Genomic DNA, 18703 nt, shown 5'->3' on the forward strand with positions numbered 1-18703 from the left:
CTCGCCGCTGGGCGGCCTCGCCCGCCTGCCCCTGCCCAGCGCTCCAGGCCCGCTTGGCGCGCACCGCCTGGCAACCCCGAGCGCGTCCCGCGGGGGCGCTACGTCCCCCTGCCACCACGGCGCACTACGGCCCCTCTCCCCCACACCTCCGGCCCGCACCGCCCGGCCTCTCCTCCCACCCTCCGCTCCCCACCCCTCCCGCCCCTCCCCTCCCGGCGAGGGGCGGGAGGGGGCGTGGCAGGGCTGGGGTTTGTGTGGCTGGGACCCGGCTCCTCGCACTCCGAGTCCGCCCGAGGAGCCGGGCCCCGGCCGCTGTCCAGCCGCTCCGTGCCCCTCGCGCCCGCTGCCGCCGCCTCTCGGGGAGACGCTGCCACTCGCTCGCCATGGATACCCCCAAGGTCCTGCTCTCGGCCGTCTTCCTCATCAGTTTCCTGTGGGATTTGCCCGGTTTCCAGCAAGCTTCCATCTCATCCTCCTCGTCGTCCGCCGAGCTGGACTCCGCCAAGGGAATGCGAAGCCGCAAGGAAGGGAAGATGCCGCGGGCGCCGCGAGAGAGTGCCACGGCCCAGGCGCCCCCGGAGCGCCAGGAGCCACAGCCGAGGCCACAGGAGGAGCCCCGGCGGCGGCCGCCACAGCAGCCAGAGGCTCAAGAGCCTCCCGGCAGGGGCCCGCGCGTGGTGCCCCACGAGTACATGCTGTCAATCTACAGGACTTACTCCATCGCCGAGAAGCTGGGTATCAATGCCAGCTTTTTCCAGTCTTCCAAGTCGGCTAATACGATCACTAGCTTTGTAGACAGGGGACTAGGTAAGTGGCAAAGAAGACGCCCGATTCCCTTCTCCCTGGAGCTTCAGCTAAGGCGCAGCTCCGGCTCTAGCTGGCGGCTGCAATTGTGAATTCCCTTCCCGCTCTGGACACCTCCCCCTTTCTTTTCCTAAATCGTTTTTTCTCAAGCCCAAGTAAGTTTCCGAATGCGGCTGCTGATTTTATTCCACTGTGCAATTCCTTCTGCCCGGCTTTCTTTCCCTTCCTTTTCCTCTCCGTTCCTTCTTTCTTCCTCTTGCCTTTTGCAGAAAGCAGCGTGGGGGCCGCTCGACTGGTGGCTGGTGGAGGAAGCGTGGAGGGCGGGAGGTGGCGGACAAATGCCTGGGGCTGGAGAAGGGTCGCGGCGGGCACTGACGGAACCCGTGGAAAGGGGTCGCGGGTTGTACAGGATGCGAGGTCCAAGGCCAGCGCTGCCGTGGAGGACCGGGCGGCCCTGAGGCCTGAGTGAGCCTTTGGAAGCCCAGAGCTCCCGTCCGCTCCGGGAAAAGCGTGCAGAAGCGCGTTCCGCGGTCAGAGGAGCGAGTCTGCGAGAGGCGTCTGGCAGTGCCCGGGCCCAGCCGCTTGCTGCACGGGTTCCCGGCTCACCCCCGAGCTGAGTGTAGCGATGGTCAGCAGCCGGGTAGGAGCCCCGTGCCCTCGGGCTTTTTTGCTCCTGCAGCGCGCTCTCTGCCACACCCGGACCGCAACAGGGTCATTTCTGCCGTGGTCGCGGCTGGATCTGGCAGAGCGGGCCGAGAGGCAGAGGCAGGTGAACTAAATGTGGGTGTTTGTTGGTACTTGGTCTACATGGGTGCCTGGGTGTGCTTGTGCACCTTTCTCAGCCAGGCAACTCTCCTCTCTCTGCGCTTCTACCAGGGGCCTCGTCTTTGGTCCCCTCTGCGGGCCCAGGTGCATGTGTGGGTGTCTGCGGAAACCCCTGCGCCCTCTCTTTGCCACCCGCGTGGACCTGCAGCTTGGCAAGTGCCTTCGAGAGAACCCCGAGCTCCGGAAATTGGGGAGGGATCCGTAGGCGCCCAGAACTCAGCTCCTAAAGAGAAGAGACAATAACGTGGAAGGAATCTGGAAAGGAAGGGAGAGACTGCAAAGGAAGGGCAAAGGGGAGATGGGTGAGGAGGAGAAAGGAAGGAGGAGATAAGAGGTTTAGGGATCTGTCCACTCTGCCACCCTGCCCGGACTTAATTCCTCGGCTTGGACCGGTTCCCCGCCTCCCACTTCCAGGTCAGTGAAAGTAGGGTCGCCCAGGAACCGACGAGCGCGGGGGTTCCTGAGAGGGCTGCTCTGCCCAGGCTGCCTTGGGGACTCGCCCGTTCTCAAAGCAGGCTAAGGGCCCCGAGCCCCGGGGCTCTGACCAGGCTGCGGCCTCAAAGCCCCCTCCCTTGCAGCCGCCTTCCTTGCGAGCATGGGTCCTGCCCACGCTCGGTTCGCGGCTGCAGCTGGAGGTCAGCGAGGTTCACGAGCTGCTGAAAGGTCTGGGCGGCAAATTAACGCCAAGTATTTTATGGTGATTTTAGGACTACTAAAGTCACCTTGGCAAATACAAGTGGCTTCTCCGCAGCGCTGCATCTGGGTCCTGGCCTTCCTGCTGCCAGCACAGCGCGTCTTCTTCCCACCTTCTACTGCCTCTGTTTTTTCCCTCCCTCCAAATCTTCTGTTTATCCTTTGCCTTCTCTAATATCCTAGTCGAAGCCTACCCTAGATTTCCCTAGTCAAAGACTAAGGGCGCGCGGAGAAAATCCCTCTAGAGGCCATTGCCCCAGGGGAAGAAATCCCAGAGGCCGGGGGTGGCGGGCCGTAGGGCGCGCATTTTCTTCTCCCCAAGGGTACTGGCCAGAACCTCCGCCCCTCCCCCAAGCAGACACCCTCTAACTCGTAAGCTGCGCCCTGCGAGTGTGGCACGGGACCAAGGGACCCTCGGGGCTGCTGGGAGCCATCCACCAAAGCCTGCGGCGTTCGGCAAGTGTGGGAGGTCTCTAGGGGTTTCAGGTCCCGCGCAGACGCGGGCTCGCTTCACCCTGGCTTGCGCCGCAGCCTCTCCCCGGGCACCGCGCTGGGTGCCCCCGGGCACCGGAGGAGGCTGGGAGGAGACTGGCCGTGCGCCCAGGCTGGGGGGCCTCTGTTCCTGAGCCAAGCTCTCGAGGCTAGCGGGACCGAGATCCAGACGTCCGGCTTCCACTCCGGAACGCAGCCCTCAGCTGGACGAGACAGTGTGGCCACCTGGACCGCAGCTTCAAAGGCGCGGTCTCCTCCACGCCCTCAGGTTCCCAGAAAACACGAAGAAAGGCAGTGAGTTGACTGGGAAGGCTGTGCGGCTGGTCGCACGCCACGCGGGGGCGAAGGAGCGCGGAGGCGCAGGCTGGAGGGGGCGCGCAGAGGAGGGGGTGTGTTGCGGGCTCCAGCCCCAGCTTGATAAAGGGAAAGCCTCACTTTCCCTCTCACTGATTTTGATTTGATGTGTCACCGGCGGTGACCTCGGGCTGGACCTTCCGGGGCTTGCTTAGCATCGGGCCCCTGATTGGAGTGTTTCAACTCAGCGATCTAATTGAGGGTTCATGTCATAACACATCAAACGGTGTCTAGTCTCCCGTGATGGAAGGGACCCGCCAGCCGCGCATCCCCGGCTCCTGGCGAGGACTTCCGCCCCTCTCACGTGGGGACTCTTAAACCGCGCCAAACTCTCCAACATCCCCTCCCCCAACCGTGGATGGCAGGACAAGGAGGAAAGAGTGGCGGCCAACCGAGAGCTGGGCCAGCCGCGCGCTAACTTGGCGCCTTGCCTGGGGATGTTTAAATCGCCGTCGAGTGTGGCAGGCTTGGCTTCGAGAAGCAGGGGTCCCTCAAAGGGGAGGAGCAAAGAAAATGGAAGGAATCCTGAAGCCGGCTTGACTCGTGAGGCATGAACTACTTCTGTACAGTATTTGAAAAATCCTTCTGCCAGGGACCCTGGAACCCCAAAGTTTCACCTAAGGCTTGTGTTTAAGAGTGGGAGGGCGGGCGGGAATAAACTGTCCAATGTGAGTGAGTGAAGAGCGCTTTAGGTCTATAAAGACAGCGCTGTTCCCCGCTGCCTCGCCCCTGCCTCCACCTCCTAACTCCCATGAGGAAACCTTATTGTAAGTTTTAAACAATATGGTCCCGCATTCTGTTTGCTCTCCATACAGCGAGGGGTAATAATAATAACCAAGCTATACTGACATATTGAGCATTTACTGTGTACCAAGTACTGGGCTGAAATCTGTTTCGTGAACTATTTCACTTCATTCTAATGACAACTCCCCCGGGGAAAGTGTTATAAGGACTGTGTTACAGGTGTATTAAGGAAGAAGACAGAGAGATTAAGCAAGTTGTTCAAGGTCACACAGCTAGTGAGAGGTGAAGCACACATCTAATTCTAGCTCTTGCATTCTTACCTTATGCCACTCACTGCATGGGTAGGGTAGAGGGTGAGGAGGTTTCTGAAAGATGTTAGCGAGAAGCAGAAGTCAAAGAAATTGACAGATTTCCCACCCTGTCTAATATTCCTCTGTCTCTCTTAAGACCCAGTTAGGGGTTGGAGTGAAACTTTGGATTCAAGGGTCTGAAACTGTGCTGTGCCTTATTTCCTCTTTGTACTCTCTGTAAAAGGCACACACTGCATTACCCCTGATTTTTAAAAACGCCTCCGCATTGTGCTTTAAAAATGATTTTGGATCCATAAAGATGAGAAAATATGTGCCAGTGTGTGTTGATGCAGTCATAGCATCAGGACAGACCAGGTTGGATACAGAGAAATTACAGTTAGCACATGATAGAACTCATTAAAAGACCACAAGTGCTGGAGGCTTGGATCCCCAACCCTGGGCCCTGGGAAAGGCAGACAATGAGAACTTCTATGAATTGAACGTGGCTGTGAGATAGAGGGGGAGGGAGAGAGAAGCAAAACTCAGACTTTAGTTTCTGTAGTGAGAAGCACCACATAATCCCTACAAGGGAAGGGAAAAAAGAAAGCCTCTTACGGATGAAGAAACCAGAATGAGTCTTATGAATATTGCCGTGAGTTCCAGATGATTTTGAAATAAGAGTACTTTTTTAAAAAAAAATTTTTTTTTGGTTGTTGTTGTTGGTACAATAGCACCCTCAGAGAGGAGGTAGTGGGGACAGATAGAAACACGAAACGAGGTTGGAACATCTTTGAGGAACGAGACACGTAGAAACGAACCTCAGGGGAGTTTGCGGCTGATTGTAGGCTTCTAGCTTTACCATCTAGGTCGAGATTGGGGGGAGGTCAGAAAGGGGTGGGGGCAGGGCAGGATGGTTGTGGGGATAGGCCGGCTGAGAGGACCTGCTAAGAGCTGCATAGGCCCTTCGGATTGAAGTTCTTTAAGTTCGGCCGGTGCGGCAAACAGCGGGTTTCTGGGTGGACGTGGGCCGCAGAGTGGTGCAATCACCGCAGCGGCGGTTTTGCCAGGGACCCTGTTGTCGTTGGCAAACGGAAAATGAAATATAAGCAGGGAAGTATTTTAATGGGGACGGAGGGAATTCACAACTGTTAATTATTTGGTGACCTTGTATTCGATTTGTTTGAGTCCCTTATAAAAACACTAATGCAGACCAGACGGCCAAGTGAGGAAGCCGGCAGAAGGTTCCAATCTAGGCTTTCTTTCCCCGGAAAGAGGGAACAGCCTTGGAGAAGGATTGCTGAAGCGTTCAAGTGCGTGCGTGTGAGGACGCGCCCGCGTGAGCACCGCGCGGGGGTTGCGTCGCCGTCCAGGGTCAGGATCCTGCTCCAGATCGGTTAACTGGCAGGTCCTGGAACAAACCTGGGGGTAAGAGAAGGAAGCCTTAATTCAGTAGTTTGTTCTGCTCTTCTAGTTGGAATGATTAAAACGTTTTTTTTTTAAAGGCCACAAACTAAACTCTTAGTCATTGGCTTGTTAAACAGCAGTTATTGTCACTCCCTTCCCTAAGGCCTTAAAGGCTGCCTTACAAAGGCCGCCTTAGCCAGAAGCTAAGAACACCTAGCATCTTCCGCCACGAGAGTGCAAGTAGCGCCGGAATTCTGGGGCCAGCTTCCTTGGCGGGGGAGGCTAAAGAGCTTTTTCCTGGTGCAGGAGGCTCTCGGGCTCTGGGAGTTTGCGCGCCTTAGAGCTGCTGGTGGGGGAGGGGATCAAAAACATGCTCAAACATCCTTGTCGTTTCTAAGCATTAAAAAAAAAAAAAAAATTACTCAAGCCAAAGCCCACGACAGGCCTTGTGAACCCCTTCCTGAGCAAACTGAATGAGGACATGAAAGCTCCCCCTTCCGACCAGAGGGGATGCGTGTCGTCTGGACCCGCGGGGAACGCAGAGCGTTGCATTGATGGAGGCCCTAGTGCAACTCTTATTTTTTTTCCCAGCTGGAGTTCTCTGGGTTCTGGCCACACACCTCCTTGAAACTGGTGACGTCTTCCTGGGCGTGGGGAGGAGACAGGAACTGAACAGAGAGGTGGGGGATAGAAGGTACGACAGCAGTAGCGCAGAACGAAAACGTCTGCTTCCTTCAAACAGTCTGTTTCCTGCAAATTTTTGCTTCGTCAAAGGATCCGGAGCAAATCAACAATAATCCCTAGGGGCTTTGGGGCAAAGTGGAGGGCATTGGTTCGATAACTCCTCGGATATGGACTAACCCTGGTCAAACGATGCTCTCTGGACCCGGGCATGGGATTCGAGCCGAGGCAGCGAGGTCGGGCAAGCGGGAATGTGGATCCACAACGTCATTAGGTTGCTTGGCATCTGTCACCTCCCTCAACCCACCCCCCGCCCTTAAAACCTGGATGTTTATTTTTAAGCTCAAAGTCGGTTAAATGGTGTCTCCTGTTTACAGGAATTAAATTGGTCCTCGCCTAATGGGTTCCAGGGTTGCTGTTCTCTGCCCTCCAGGACAGTCCATTAGCGCTGCTGGGGGCCCGAAAGTTGGGTCCGCTTGGGGCGAGAGGCTGCAGGCGCTGGGAGTGGGCGGGCGGCGCTGACCAGCGTTCCCGGAGACGCGCGCGCTGCGCTGCGAGTGGCCCGGGCCCGGAGGCGGGGCACAGTTTTGGGACTCGTTAGTGGGCGTGCAGGAGCGGAGAGGGGCGGGCCTTTGGCCCAGCCTGGCGCGGGTTTGGCTGCTGGAGCCGTGCGGAAAGCAGGAGCGGGTGCAGCGCGGAGGGTTGTCTTTGGGGTTGTTCGGCGTGGGGGTGGTTTGCCTGCCCCCCTTTCCCGACTAACTAAATCAGGAACCAAAGAGAATCCAAGTGCCTGGTTTGCAAATCTGGCTTCCAGGAGAGTTGGTCCAGTCCCCATCCCACTTCCCAGCTGACTGCCACTCCCACGCCCCGTGGGGAGGGAAATGGAACGATGCTAGACTGTGGCCCTAGCTGCCGTCGCGACTCTCTGTTTGGTAAAGCGTTATCTAGGGAGTCAGCCGGAGATAAACACAGTGGAGCTGAGTTGCCGCGATCTCTTCCTCAGAAGCTGCCCTTGCCTAGCACTTTAAAGAACGCATCGCTGAGGTGTCTCCTATACAGAACCCCTGCGCGTTGAGGGTCCAACATCCTGCCCATACAACACGCCAGTGTGAACCCAGGTCTCCAGTTGGAAGCTCAGAACTGGTCTGGGAAGAGAAACAACATAAAATGGGAACCGTTTCTTCTGTTTTCATCTCCATGCTCTCAAGTCAAAAAGCCTCGGTCCTGTTCCAGACCCTAGAGCGGTTTCATGGCCTCTACACCCAATCTCTCAGGGCTTGTGATGCTCCCCGGGGCTCCCAGGTAACCCCACAGAGCTGAGAATGAAGGCGCACAGCCTGCCTGGTTACAGCGGAGAGATGGGGAGAGAAGATCCAGCGTGAGGGGAAGATACTGAGCTTCAGTTTGATTTACATCTGCAGGGCTGTCAAATTAAGATTTGAGCCACTGTGGTTGCGAGCCCAGGGTGGAACGGGGTGGGGGGTGTGTGTGTGAAAAGAGTGATTCGGTGAAGTGTCTTTGAGTTGGGCTTTGTATCTCTGGCTCTTGGGCTTCTCTCTGCTCAGCCACGGAGAGAGTTTGCTTCAAAGTTCATGGAAACAACTTTATAAATGAATCCATTTCATCCTAGAGAGACAAAACCAGTCTCTTTGAAACTCCTTCAGATTCCTGCTAGAGGTACTAGCACCCAGTGCTTAGGGGAGATCGCTGGTCCCAATATGCCAGAAGCCACCGTTACTGTCATTGAAGGCTGTGCCTAGGCTACCCGGGTGCCATGAAGTTATTCCCTGGCTGGGCTTGTGGAAATCGGGGTTCCCCCTCTGTTCCCCTCCCAGCCTCACTGGTTTGCTGCTCTCAGAGCCAGAGCTTGCTGAGGGGACACTGTGGTTTCTCTGTGGGATCCAGGCAGGCCACCAGACTGGATTAATCCTGTGTGGTTCACAAGGCCCAGGCTTGATGATGTGTGAGGAGGGTGCGCATGCGCAAGTCTCGAAAAGAGGGTAGCAGAGTCCTCCATGGTGGACTCCCCTTGGGCCTCTCTGGTCTTCCAAAGGAGGAAAGAAGCTGAGAAGTGCAGGCAGGCTATTGGGGAAAACACTGGGGAAGCCAAGAGACCTAGAGGAAAGCAGGGCAGGTGCGTGCGTGGGGAGGAGACACCTGCCCAGGGGCCCTTCTGGGGGACTTTTCAGAGGCCACACCCAAGGGTTTACAGCCCGAAGGCCATTGCTACAGCCCCTCTCTCTTCCATCCTGCCAGATAAGGAAGATAGGGAACATCGCTCTTGCACCCAAGATTGACTCTGTGGACAGTTCGTGCCCCATGAGGGACACATCAGGGGAAGTGGGAGGGATGAGGCAAGGAGACCAGCCTTTATTTAGGCCTCTCTGGGCTGAATATGCTGGGCCAGGGAGCCAAAGGGGTTGTGTACCGCTGACTCAGGAGGAGATCCCCTGCAAAAAGGGCCGATCCTTGATGAGGTTCTAGCTACAAATCATCTGTTCACCCGGCATTGTAGGAGGGACCATAGTGGTGGATAAAGCCTGGGGAATTGAGAAGGATGAAGGTGATGAGGTAAGGCTGAAACCCCTGCGGGCCTTATCCTTTGCTGGAAGCCCTTGCTTCCCTCTTGACCCCTCTGCCCAGAACCTTTCCTTCACTCCTGGAAACCCTGTGGAGAGACCTGGTCGGCATCTCCTCAAAGAAGAAGGACAGGTGTATCTTCCCCCTACCTGGCCCCCTACGTGGCCTGATAGTTACTGTATTATCGGCTGCATTCATTGGGTGCTTCTGTCAGTCCAGCAGGGCCTGCTCTGGTTGTCTTTTACAATGTCTCTGCAAAGTGAGGTGGTGGGGTCATTATCCCATTTTACAGATGAAGCATATGAGGTCAGGAGAGATTACATGGCCCAGTCCATCCAAGGTCACCCAATCAATTACAGGTCAGGATTCACATCTATGTCTCTCAGGCTCTGGATTCCCATGCCCATTCTGTGTTGTTACTAACATTTGCACACCTCTTCAGATGCCTTTCCTACTCCATTTGCCTCCCCTTCCTTGGTGACTGCAAGCTGGCGTTATTATTCTCATTTTGCAGATGAGAAAATTAAGTTTCCTTGTCAATTCTCCTTCAGAAGTCCAATTATTGGCATCCCTTCAGTTCTGCTGATTAGGAATGATTGACACTTGGAGATTAGGAATTGCTGCCCTCCCTGCAGCCATGGCAGCATGAAAGAGCTGGAGCTTTCTCAGCATTTCTCCCAGACACAGAGATCAAGAGCTGGGATGTCCAGGGTGGTGGCACAGATACCGGAGCCAGACTGTCCATCTTGGACAAGATACACTTGAGCTGTGTTTTAGTTTTCTGATCCATAGCATAATAATGATATCTTTTCTTTTTTCCATAGGTCGTTTTGAAGCTTAAATGGGTTATTGTAAGCTAAGAATTTAGATCATGCCCAGCAAATAGTAAGTGCTACACCACTGTAGGCTATTATGATTGTGCTGGATTTGAGGAGGAGCCCTCCCCGCCTTTGCCCCCACCCCAGGGTGAATTGTGTGGGCTGCATCCTGAACCTGGGCCTCAGTGAGGTTGCTTAAGGCCAGCAGTTTGCCAGGCTGGGATCTCAATGAAGGTGGGCCTCAGAACAGGAGTACAGGAGATTACTGTCCCAAGAGAGAGTACTAGTTGGAGCACAAATTACTCAGAGACTCTCATACCCTAGGGGTGGGGAGGGCTAGTGCTTCATTTTTACTCACCGGTACACCTGACGAACTTTTGAACTTTGGCCCCTCAGGGCACCCTAAGGGCCGAGGGACCTAGGAAGAAGTGACTCCAAAGCCAGCTCTGAAACTCCCTGCTGAGGTCTTCTATTAAAGGAAAAAAGGAAATCCTGGCGGAACCCAGCTCTCTTTGCATCTAGGGCCTCGGTGATGGACGTGTGTCCCACGTCCTCCCGCCCTCTTCGCTCCACGGTCCAATCAGAACCCCGGAAGGGGGCGTGGCCTTATGCTGGAGGGGCTCGGTTGGAATAAAGACCCTCAGGTCTGGTCGCTTCTAAGATGCAAGACATTGGACAAGTGAAGACATCTCATGGAGCCCGCTACCTCATCTATAAATGAGTGTAACAGTCGGACGGGCCTCGGACGCTCTCGGTGAGGACTCACGGACAGAGGCCACCCAAATCCTCAGCTCGTGCCCGGCACAAAGGCGCGTTCACTGTTGCTTTTGGGGGTTGGGGGGAAAGCTGAGCTGCAAAGACGTTTGGAGTTTTCCTTGTGAAGACGGGTGATTTTACCCTCCTCCATCCCCACCTAAGACAGAGGGGGTGGGAGAGCCCCCACTGTCATCTCGGCTTTCTGAGTCGAAACGGGTCGCTGGAAGACGTGCGGCAGGGAGCGTGGCGGAGCGGCGGGTGGAGGCCGGTGGGGCCCAGCCAGATGCCTGCCAGTGGCCGCCCAGGTCATGACAAGTTCAGGGGACGCGAGCAAGACGTGCGTTGGGCAGCGTCGGGGAGCCCGGGGTCCAAGGCGCCCCCGGGGCAGGCGAGTGACATACTATCCAGCCAGGACTCTCAAGAGGGACCTCGGGCTGCTTACACATCACAGACGTCTTGGAGAAAACGCAGTGCGGGCCTTTTCCGCCGCAAACCGCACGACATTTTGGGGTTTTCAGAAGATGTCTGCAAGGTGTCTCGGGAGAGCTGTCTCCAGCCTGCGGAGGGCGGTGGGCGGCGGAGACTTGGCTCTCGCCGCTGCGCGCGCCTCCCTTTTCGCAGCCTTCGTGGGGCGCGCGTGGTTCCCGGTGAATGGACTTTGGCGCCGCTGGCATCCTTCTCTTTTACAATCTGGCGTTTGCTTCTTAGCTTCCTTCAGCCACGTACTGTGACCTTAAACTGAAGGCTTTATATTTTCAAGCCAGTTTCCTCATTTAAAATGGGTAGGCTATCCCTACTCCGCAGTGATTTGTTCTTATTCTCTTACTGACTTTTTATTTTTAATATTTTAAATCAATACCACACCAAATGTACGTGTTTGAGGTACTCCCAACTTTTTAGCAACTTGCTCTTAAACTCAAAAGAAGGGCAGACCCATTTATGAGGAATTTTCTTCAAATATGCAGGTGGTTTATTCCTTCCTTTTTCTTCTCCCCTCCTTCGTCTGCCCACCCACCAGAGTGAGCTGAACGCGCAAATCCAGCGATGATAACTTGAAAGGTCTATATGCCTAATACTCAGCAAACACTGAATTGACTGGGTATAAGCCAAGCTGTAACAGACCAGGTTGATACAATTAAAAAGCAAACATAGATAGCTTCCATCATTTATTACTGCTCAATTTCAATTTAAGAGCTTGAAGCATAGGATTCACTTCCAGGATACTGGAAAGTGCCACCAACAGATTTGGGAATGAAAAGCACGTATTTCTAGGCAGGGGGATGGGAGAGAGGATTATATGATGACATGGACCTTCCTTTATACAGGACCTAATGGGAGAGGAGACTTATGGGATGAGGGCCAGGCCATGTGATGCCAGGTCAGCAGGCAAAGTGTCTGCAGGGTCACAGTGGATGGTGATGTGTGCACTTCCCCAGTCGGATCTCTCCTTGGGGCTGTTTCTGTGATGCATGCCTCCAGAGCAGGTCCAGACAGGTGGAGAATGTGGTCTGTAGGGGAATTGTGCAGAGCAGCCACCCCCATGGGTTAGAGGTTCTGGAGACCCAGTGGGAATACCTGTGGCTGAAAGAGTAAAAAAAAAAAAAAAAAAAAAAAAAAAAAAAAAAAAAAATGGGGTGGGGTGGAGGCAGGAAGGTGCAGGGAACAATAGCAACTTGGTTCTGGTGAGTCCTGCCTTTGGTTCAGTCCTGGGCCCTGTGCTTTGGAGAGCACTGTTTTGTCCCACCTCCCTTGGCGCCCTCCCCAAATGGTGGGGAATCTGCAGAACAAGGGGACGTGCTCATCTAAATTCATGGTTCCTAAAGTGGGGTCCCCAACCAGCAGAATCAGCATCACTGGGAAACTTAGGAGAAATGCAGATTCTGGGATCCCACTGTAAACCTCTGGGGCCCAAGAGAATTTGCATTTTTAACAAGTTCCTGCATGATGCTGATGGTGCAGATTTAGGGACCACTGCAGTGGCTTTGTGAGTTGCTACTCTACTCTGGCACCTGAGCCACGGAGTTCTTGTCCAAATAACCCTGAGCCCATTTCCAGAGCCTGGGCAGCTTCTTCTTTGGGTCTGTCCTCCTAAGGGTGCATCACATCACCCTTTTGTGCACCTGTAGCCTGGGAAGCTCGGACCTGTGGGCAGGGGTGTCCACATCCATGCAGGTGAGGCCCTTTGAACTGTGGGATGAAGCTGGTATGGGACAAAAAGGGAGCAGGATACAGTCTGAATGAAGCCCTTGCTTGCACTCATTCCCTGAGCCCTGGAAAGAGCAAGATCCAGAGTGATCTTGCTAGAAAAATCAGAAATCCCAGGACTGCAGAACGAATAGAACCCTCTTTACACAGATGCTGTCTTCTGTTTTGACCACTCTAGAGGACTAGAGAAATGTGACTCAGCTGTGTAGACTAACCATTTATTAGCCCACGTTTAAAAAAGAATGTAAACAAAAGCAGGCTGATTTTTCCATGTTGTGTGAGGAGAAATAAATCAATCTTACACCTGCCTAATGCTCTCCAGCCAGTGACAAACTATCCCAAGAGTTCTGTAAGCAGAGATGGAAATGATTTCCTAAAAGAGCCCAGATTTTATTCCCAGCAGGTCCTGAATATACTATTTGGACCGTATCCTCCACCCCTTATACTCTGGCCACTTCTGGTTGCTCTAGGACCTGGAAACTAACAGAGGGGCAATGGGACAATGAGGCTTATGGGCTAAATGCTCCAACTCTGGAATGAAACAGACCTAGGTTTGGGTCTTAAGACCCCCATTTTCTAGGTGTCAGACTTTGGTAATTTAGTTTCTCCAAGCCTTGGTTTTCCCATCTGTAAAATGGGAAGAATTTTACACCTATCTTGTAGAACTGATCTGTGATCGAAGATAAAGAAGAAAACATTTAGCTGGTGCAACAAGTGCCTTAGGTTGGTCCCTCTCATCACATCCTTACTTTGTGGAGAGAGAAATATGAGAGCCAGGAAAATGAAGCCTAAGGCAATGGGTCCAGAGATCTGGGTGGTGGCCCAAATGATGTCAGACACGGGTTTCTTTAAAGGAGGAGAAGAAAGTGTGCTGAATTCCCACAGATTTTAACATGACCCTGGTTGGTTTGAAGGTCTTGGTTTCCATAAATCAACTGCCTCCAGCAGCTTTTCCCTTTTCACCTTTCTAACCCTTCCCACAGCTCCATCTCAGGTTGGGACTTGTGCATTAGAGGGAGGCAGCCGGCCCTGCGGTCAGCCCAGTGTGGGGACTGGGTGTGGCCGAGGCTCCAGAGCCAGTGCCCTGGGGCCACATCTGGACAGGCAGTGAGGGTCGGACCCGGGACCCGGTGACACTTTTACTGTCGAAATCCACCCAAACTTTACTAGCTTCTGGGGAAAGCTAGGGGCTTTGGGGATTTTTGTATTTGCTGGGTTGTAAATATTTTATGAGAAGGCAGCCCAGGAAAATCTGGTTAGCTTTCCGCCTTGCACACTGAACTGCGATTGGCTTCATGCACACATGTGTCAAAAAAGGAGTCCAGTTTTGCCTGAGTCCCCAAGAATTCGCCTTGGATTTTAGAAGCCAGTTATCATCCCTCCCCCTTATATGCCCCCATTTTTTTCTCACTTGTAACCAAAAATTTTATCTTCAGGATTAGCTGCAATCTTAGATTTCAGATTGGGTGGGTGGGTGCGGGAGGGAGAATGTGACTGCATATGTCTGTGTCTGTGTGTGTCTGTGGATGAGGTTTTCTCCTTACTCATGTATTTATTTCTCATTGGCTGCAGGATCTTCTTAGTGGATAGGTGCCTGGTTTTTGTGTTGCTTCATTTGCCCCTCTGCAGACTTCTGAGAGCCTCACGTTGCTCTTTTTGTTTGTTGCGGTGATGAGTTTTTAAAAGAAAGAAAGAAAGAAAGCACGTTGCAGCTCCTTATTTTGTTGTTTTTGTACTGGGCCTAAGTGCTTCAGCAAAACTATCTGCTGGGCAGCGTCTTCCCCTAGACCTGTGGGTCTCAACTAGGGCTGCAAGTTTACAACGTCTTGGGGCTTAAAAAAAAAAGTTATCAACCCCCAACAAAACCCTAAGACCTGGAGCCTGTCCTCAGATATTGATTCAATTGGCTGAAGCATGCCCTGGCTGCTGGTAATTTTAAAATTCTCTAGATGGTTATAAAGGGCAGTCAGACTGATAAGGTTTGTTCTAGAAGTTTCCCACTTACTGATCAGCGAGTATCCTAGGTCAGGCACGCCTGTAGGCGTAGCGGTGAGTAAGATGGACAGGACCGGGTCTGAGCGCCTAAGGGCCGACGGAGGGGGGCGGGGTGTTGCTGGGAGAGACAGACCACTACCGACCGAGACAAATACAAACGAGGTCATTGCAGATAGTGCTAAGTGCTGGGAAGATAATAAACCAGGGTCTTGGCGATAGTGACCGAGGGAGGCTACTTTAGATCAGGGTGGTCGAGGATGGCCTTTCGGAGGAGGTGACATTTGAATCTAGTCGTGAATGATGAGAAGAAGCCAGCGGAGAGGAGGTCTGGGGGAAGCATGGCCGGGACTGCGACCACAAAAAGACACATTAGTGGTTGCGCAGGCTCCTGGGGGGGAAAAACCGGGTGGCCACTACCGCGGCCGCGTCTCCAGCAGCTACCGACTTCCGCCTCGGGAGTCCGGCACCGATGGGGAGGAGGGGGCCGTCCTGGTGCCCACCCCTCCGCTCCCTCGCTGCGCATCGGCCGTCTGGGAGCAAGGGTGGTCAGCCCCGGGCTGCGGAGCGGGACCCTACCGGCCTGCCCAGCTCCCTCCCCGCCCTTTTCCTCCTAGGGGCGGCCGCAGAGCACCGGGCTGATCTCCCTCTTAAGTGAAACTGACTGTAATTATTTTTTATCTCGCAGACGATCTCTCGCACACTCCTCTCCGGAGACAGAAGTATTTGTTTGATGTGTCCACGCTCTCAGACAAAGAAGAGCTGGTGGGCGCGGAATTGCGGCTCTTTCGCCAGGCGCCCGCTGCGCCCGGGGGGCCGCCGGCCGGGCCTCTGCACGTGCAGCTCTTCCCCTGCCTGTCGCCCCTGCTGCTGGACGCGCGGACCCTGGACCCGCAGGGGGCGCCCCGGGCCGGCTGGGAAGTCTTCGACGTGTGGCAGGGCCTGCGCCACCAGCCCCGGAAGCAGCTGTGCTTGGAGCTGCGGGCCGCGTGGGGCGAGCCGGGAGCCGGGGAGGCCGAGGCGCGCGTGCCGGGGCCCCAGCAGCCGCCGTCCCCGGACCTGCGGAGTCTGGGCTTCGGCCGGAGGGTGCGGACCCCCCAGGAGCGCGCCCTGCTTGTCGTGTTCACCAGATCCCAGCGCAAGAACCTGTTCGCGGAGATGCGCGAACAGCTGGGCTCGGCCGAGGTTGCGGGCCCGGGCGCCGAGGGGTCGTGGCCGCCGCCGTCGGGTACCCCGGACGCCGGGCCTTGGCTGCCCTCGCCCGGCCGGCGGCGGCGGCGCACGGCCTTCGCCAGCCGCCACGGCAAGCGGCACGGCAAGAAGTCGAGGCTGCGCTGCAGCAAGAAGCCCCTGCACGTGAACTTCAAGGAACTGGGCTGGGACGACTGGATTATCGCGCCCCTTGAGTATGAGGCCTACCACTGCGAGGGCGTGTGCGACTTCCCGCTGCGCTCGCACCTGGAGCCCACCAACCACGCCATCATCCAGACGCTGATGAACTCCATGGACCCCGGCTCCACACCGCCCAGCTGCTGCGTGCCCACCAAATTGACTCCCATCAGTATCCTGTACATCGACGCGGGCAATAACGTGGTCTACAAGCAGTACGAGGACATGGTGGTGGAGTCCTGCGGCTGCAGGTAGCGGCGCCTTCCCTGCCGCCTGGGCCCGGGACCGCAGGGGAGGCCTGACTGCAGAGAGGCGGAGGAGGAGCTGGCCTTGGACGAGGCAGGGAGAGGGGATCAGCCTGGACTTTTCAGCCGGGTGGGAGACGAGGGCGTTCCGCCCTCCCAGAGCCTTCCACCTGCCAGTCCAGAGGGAGAGACGGATTTTTCACACCTTGCCCGGAAAAACAAGCCAAGGAGGATTTCTTTTAGTTTTTGTCTCTGTTATTGTGGCTATGGATCTCCTTGTGTGCCCCCACAGGTTTTGACGGGAGATGGGGGCAGGGGAGACGCATACATGTTTCTCAATTGTTCCGCGGATTGAAAAAAAAAATCATGGTTTAAGAAGGGAAACTGAGGGAGGAAGAATCACCTTTGACCACAGCTGGGTCTGGTTGTGTAAAGAAGCTGGGGTCTTTCCGGCCAGGTCCTAGCCCGCTCCGTGCGACCTCCCCAGCAGAAAGTGTTAAGGTAGAGGAAGAGCAAGGCCGGGAGGGTGGGCCCGAGCAAACCTTTATCGCTGGATGGTAGACCCAGCTCTGCCCTGGCCTCTGCCTGAAGAGGGAAGCGGCAACCTGCATCTCACTCCAGGGGGCTCAGGTCACTGCCTTCACTATTGCTTTTTCTGGGGGAAAGGGGAGCTGGTATGGATGGAATGACAAGAATGAGTCCAAATGGAACCCCCTGAAGGATAATGAGAAACCACAAGGCCGGCCTCCACGGGCTGACAAAGAGGTGCCTTAACCCAGGCTAGAGGTAACCCGTGGAAAGGCCCTTCTTTTTCTCATTGATTTCTTGGAATGGAATTTGCCAAAATTCAGATATCCCCCTTAAAGTGGAAGATGATTTCCCACCTAAACAAAAAAAATGGGTAGGGGTGGGGAACTATAGAACTAAGGTGAGAGGTGCAGAGAATGGGAAAGTGAGCCAAGAAAAGGAAGGGTGAAGTCAGGAGGGGAGGTACCCCCTCCCCCCTTCACCTCCTCCCCCTCCCCCCTCCCCCAAGGATGGGGATTGAGGTGCAGGCCAGGAGCAGGGAGGAGAGGGATTAAAGGAGACCCAAGTACTTGTCTCCGAAGTTTCTTTAAAATCTCTGTACCCTCCCCTCTCGCTGACATTCCTGAAAGATTACCAGCCAGCAATAGCCCAGGGCTCCCCCCAAAGAATTGCTTCAGATTGTAATTACCAGTTAGGCAATGTTTTTAAAACAGTAATGAGAAACTGAAAAGAGCAAAGTGTTACATTGAGCTTGGGGTGGGAGAGGGGACTGGGTGTCGGGGAAGGAGGCAGGGATGGAATTCATCTTCCGGAAGCAGGAGAGAGCACAGCCTAAGTTAGATACCCATTCCCAGACTGAGGCGAGAACAGGACTTTTCCCCCAGCCTGCACCAGTATTATTTTCAAACGTGGCCCATAAGTAGGCCCTTTGAAGAGTTAGCTTCCTTCTCATCACTGACCATGAAATGGTTTAAACACGGGAACCAGTACCAACCATTACAAAAACATTTTGTTTTTCCTAAGTGGTTTTGCTCTCTCTTGATCTAAACCGGTTGCTTGTTTGGTTCGGAGAACTACAAACTGTCCACGAAAGGGTGAGAATGATAATAAATGCTAATATAAAATGCTAAGTAAAATGAAAAAAGACTTGGCCAGGAAAAATAATTTAAAATGCACATTTGCTTTGGATGCACTGTTGTTCTGTTAAGGCTGTATATATTTGTTTATTTAAGGTGACTGAAAGTGCAAAGAAGAAATGGACACCATGCAATTCATCTTAATGTACAAAACGTTATATGCACTCAAATGTTATAATTTCTAATATTTTTAAAGTTTATATTCGAGTTGTACAAAGTTAAGCATTAATCAGATATTTCATTCTTTCATAATGTTATCATTTTCTTAAATATTATTACAAAATTTTAAGTCTGTCTAATGGAGAGTTTTTTTTTTAAAAAAACTGTCTACCTCACTATAATACAAGCATTTACAACCTCAAATTACCAGAGGTCAATTAATATTCAAAACATTTTTTACAGCACACTTTTCCTGGATGATACTCGATCAAAGACTGTACTATTAAACTCATTTTTTCCCCTTAATATATCAGCCTGGTTTATATGGATCTATTTAGAAAAATCGTTTTCTCAAGGAATTCCTGCCAGTGGTATTTTGGTCCAGCATGGGATTAAATTTCTGAAAAGGCACTGATGATTATTTTGAAATCCATCATTCCGAGCACTGCAGTTTTTCTTTACAACTCTTCCATAACTCTCTTTTTTTTTCATGAAATTTTCATTCACCAGATTAAAGGCAAATCCTTGTCAACTATTAGAACAGTGTTTATAAGCCTGTAACTCATTCCAGCATCCCAAGAGCCCAAGTAGGAACTGGATTATTTCTT

General features: G+C 53.7%; 1 protein-coding gene across 1 annotated transcript; it reads left to right on the forward strand.

Annotated features, from left to right (window-relative positions):
* Nucleotides 265–18392, forward strand: GDF6 (growth differentiation factor 6). The gene is made up of 2 exons (XM_021089078.1): nucleotides 265–807; nucleotides 15327–18392. Exons 1-2 carry the CDS (start codon nucleotides 384–386, stop codon nucleotides 16280–16282), a joined length of 1380 nt encoding a protein of 459 aa, XP_020944737.1. The 5' UTR covers nucleotides 265–383; the 3' UTR covers nucleotides 16283–18392.

This window comes from Sus scrofa, chromosome 4 (assembly GCF_000003025.6).
Source record: "Sus scrofa isolate TJ Tabasco breed Duroc chromosome 4, Sscrofa11.1, whole genome shotgun sequence".
In the NCBI taxonomy this organism is placed as follows: domain Eukaryota; kingdom Metazoa; phylum Chordata; class Mammalia; order Artiodactyla; family Suidae; genus Sus; species Sus scrofa.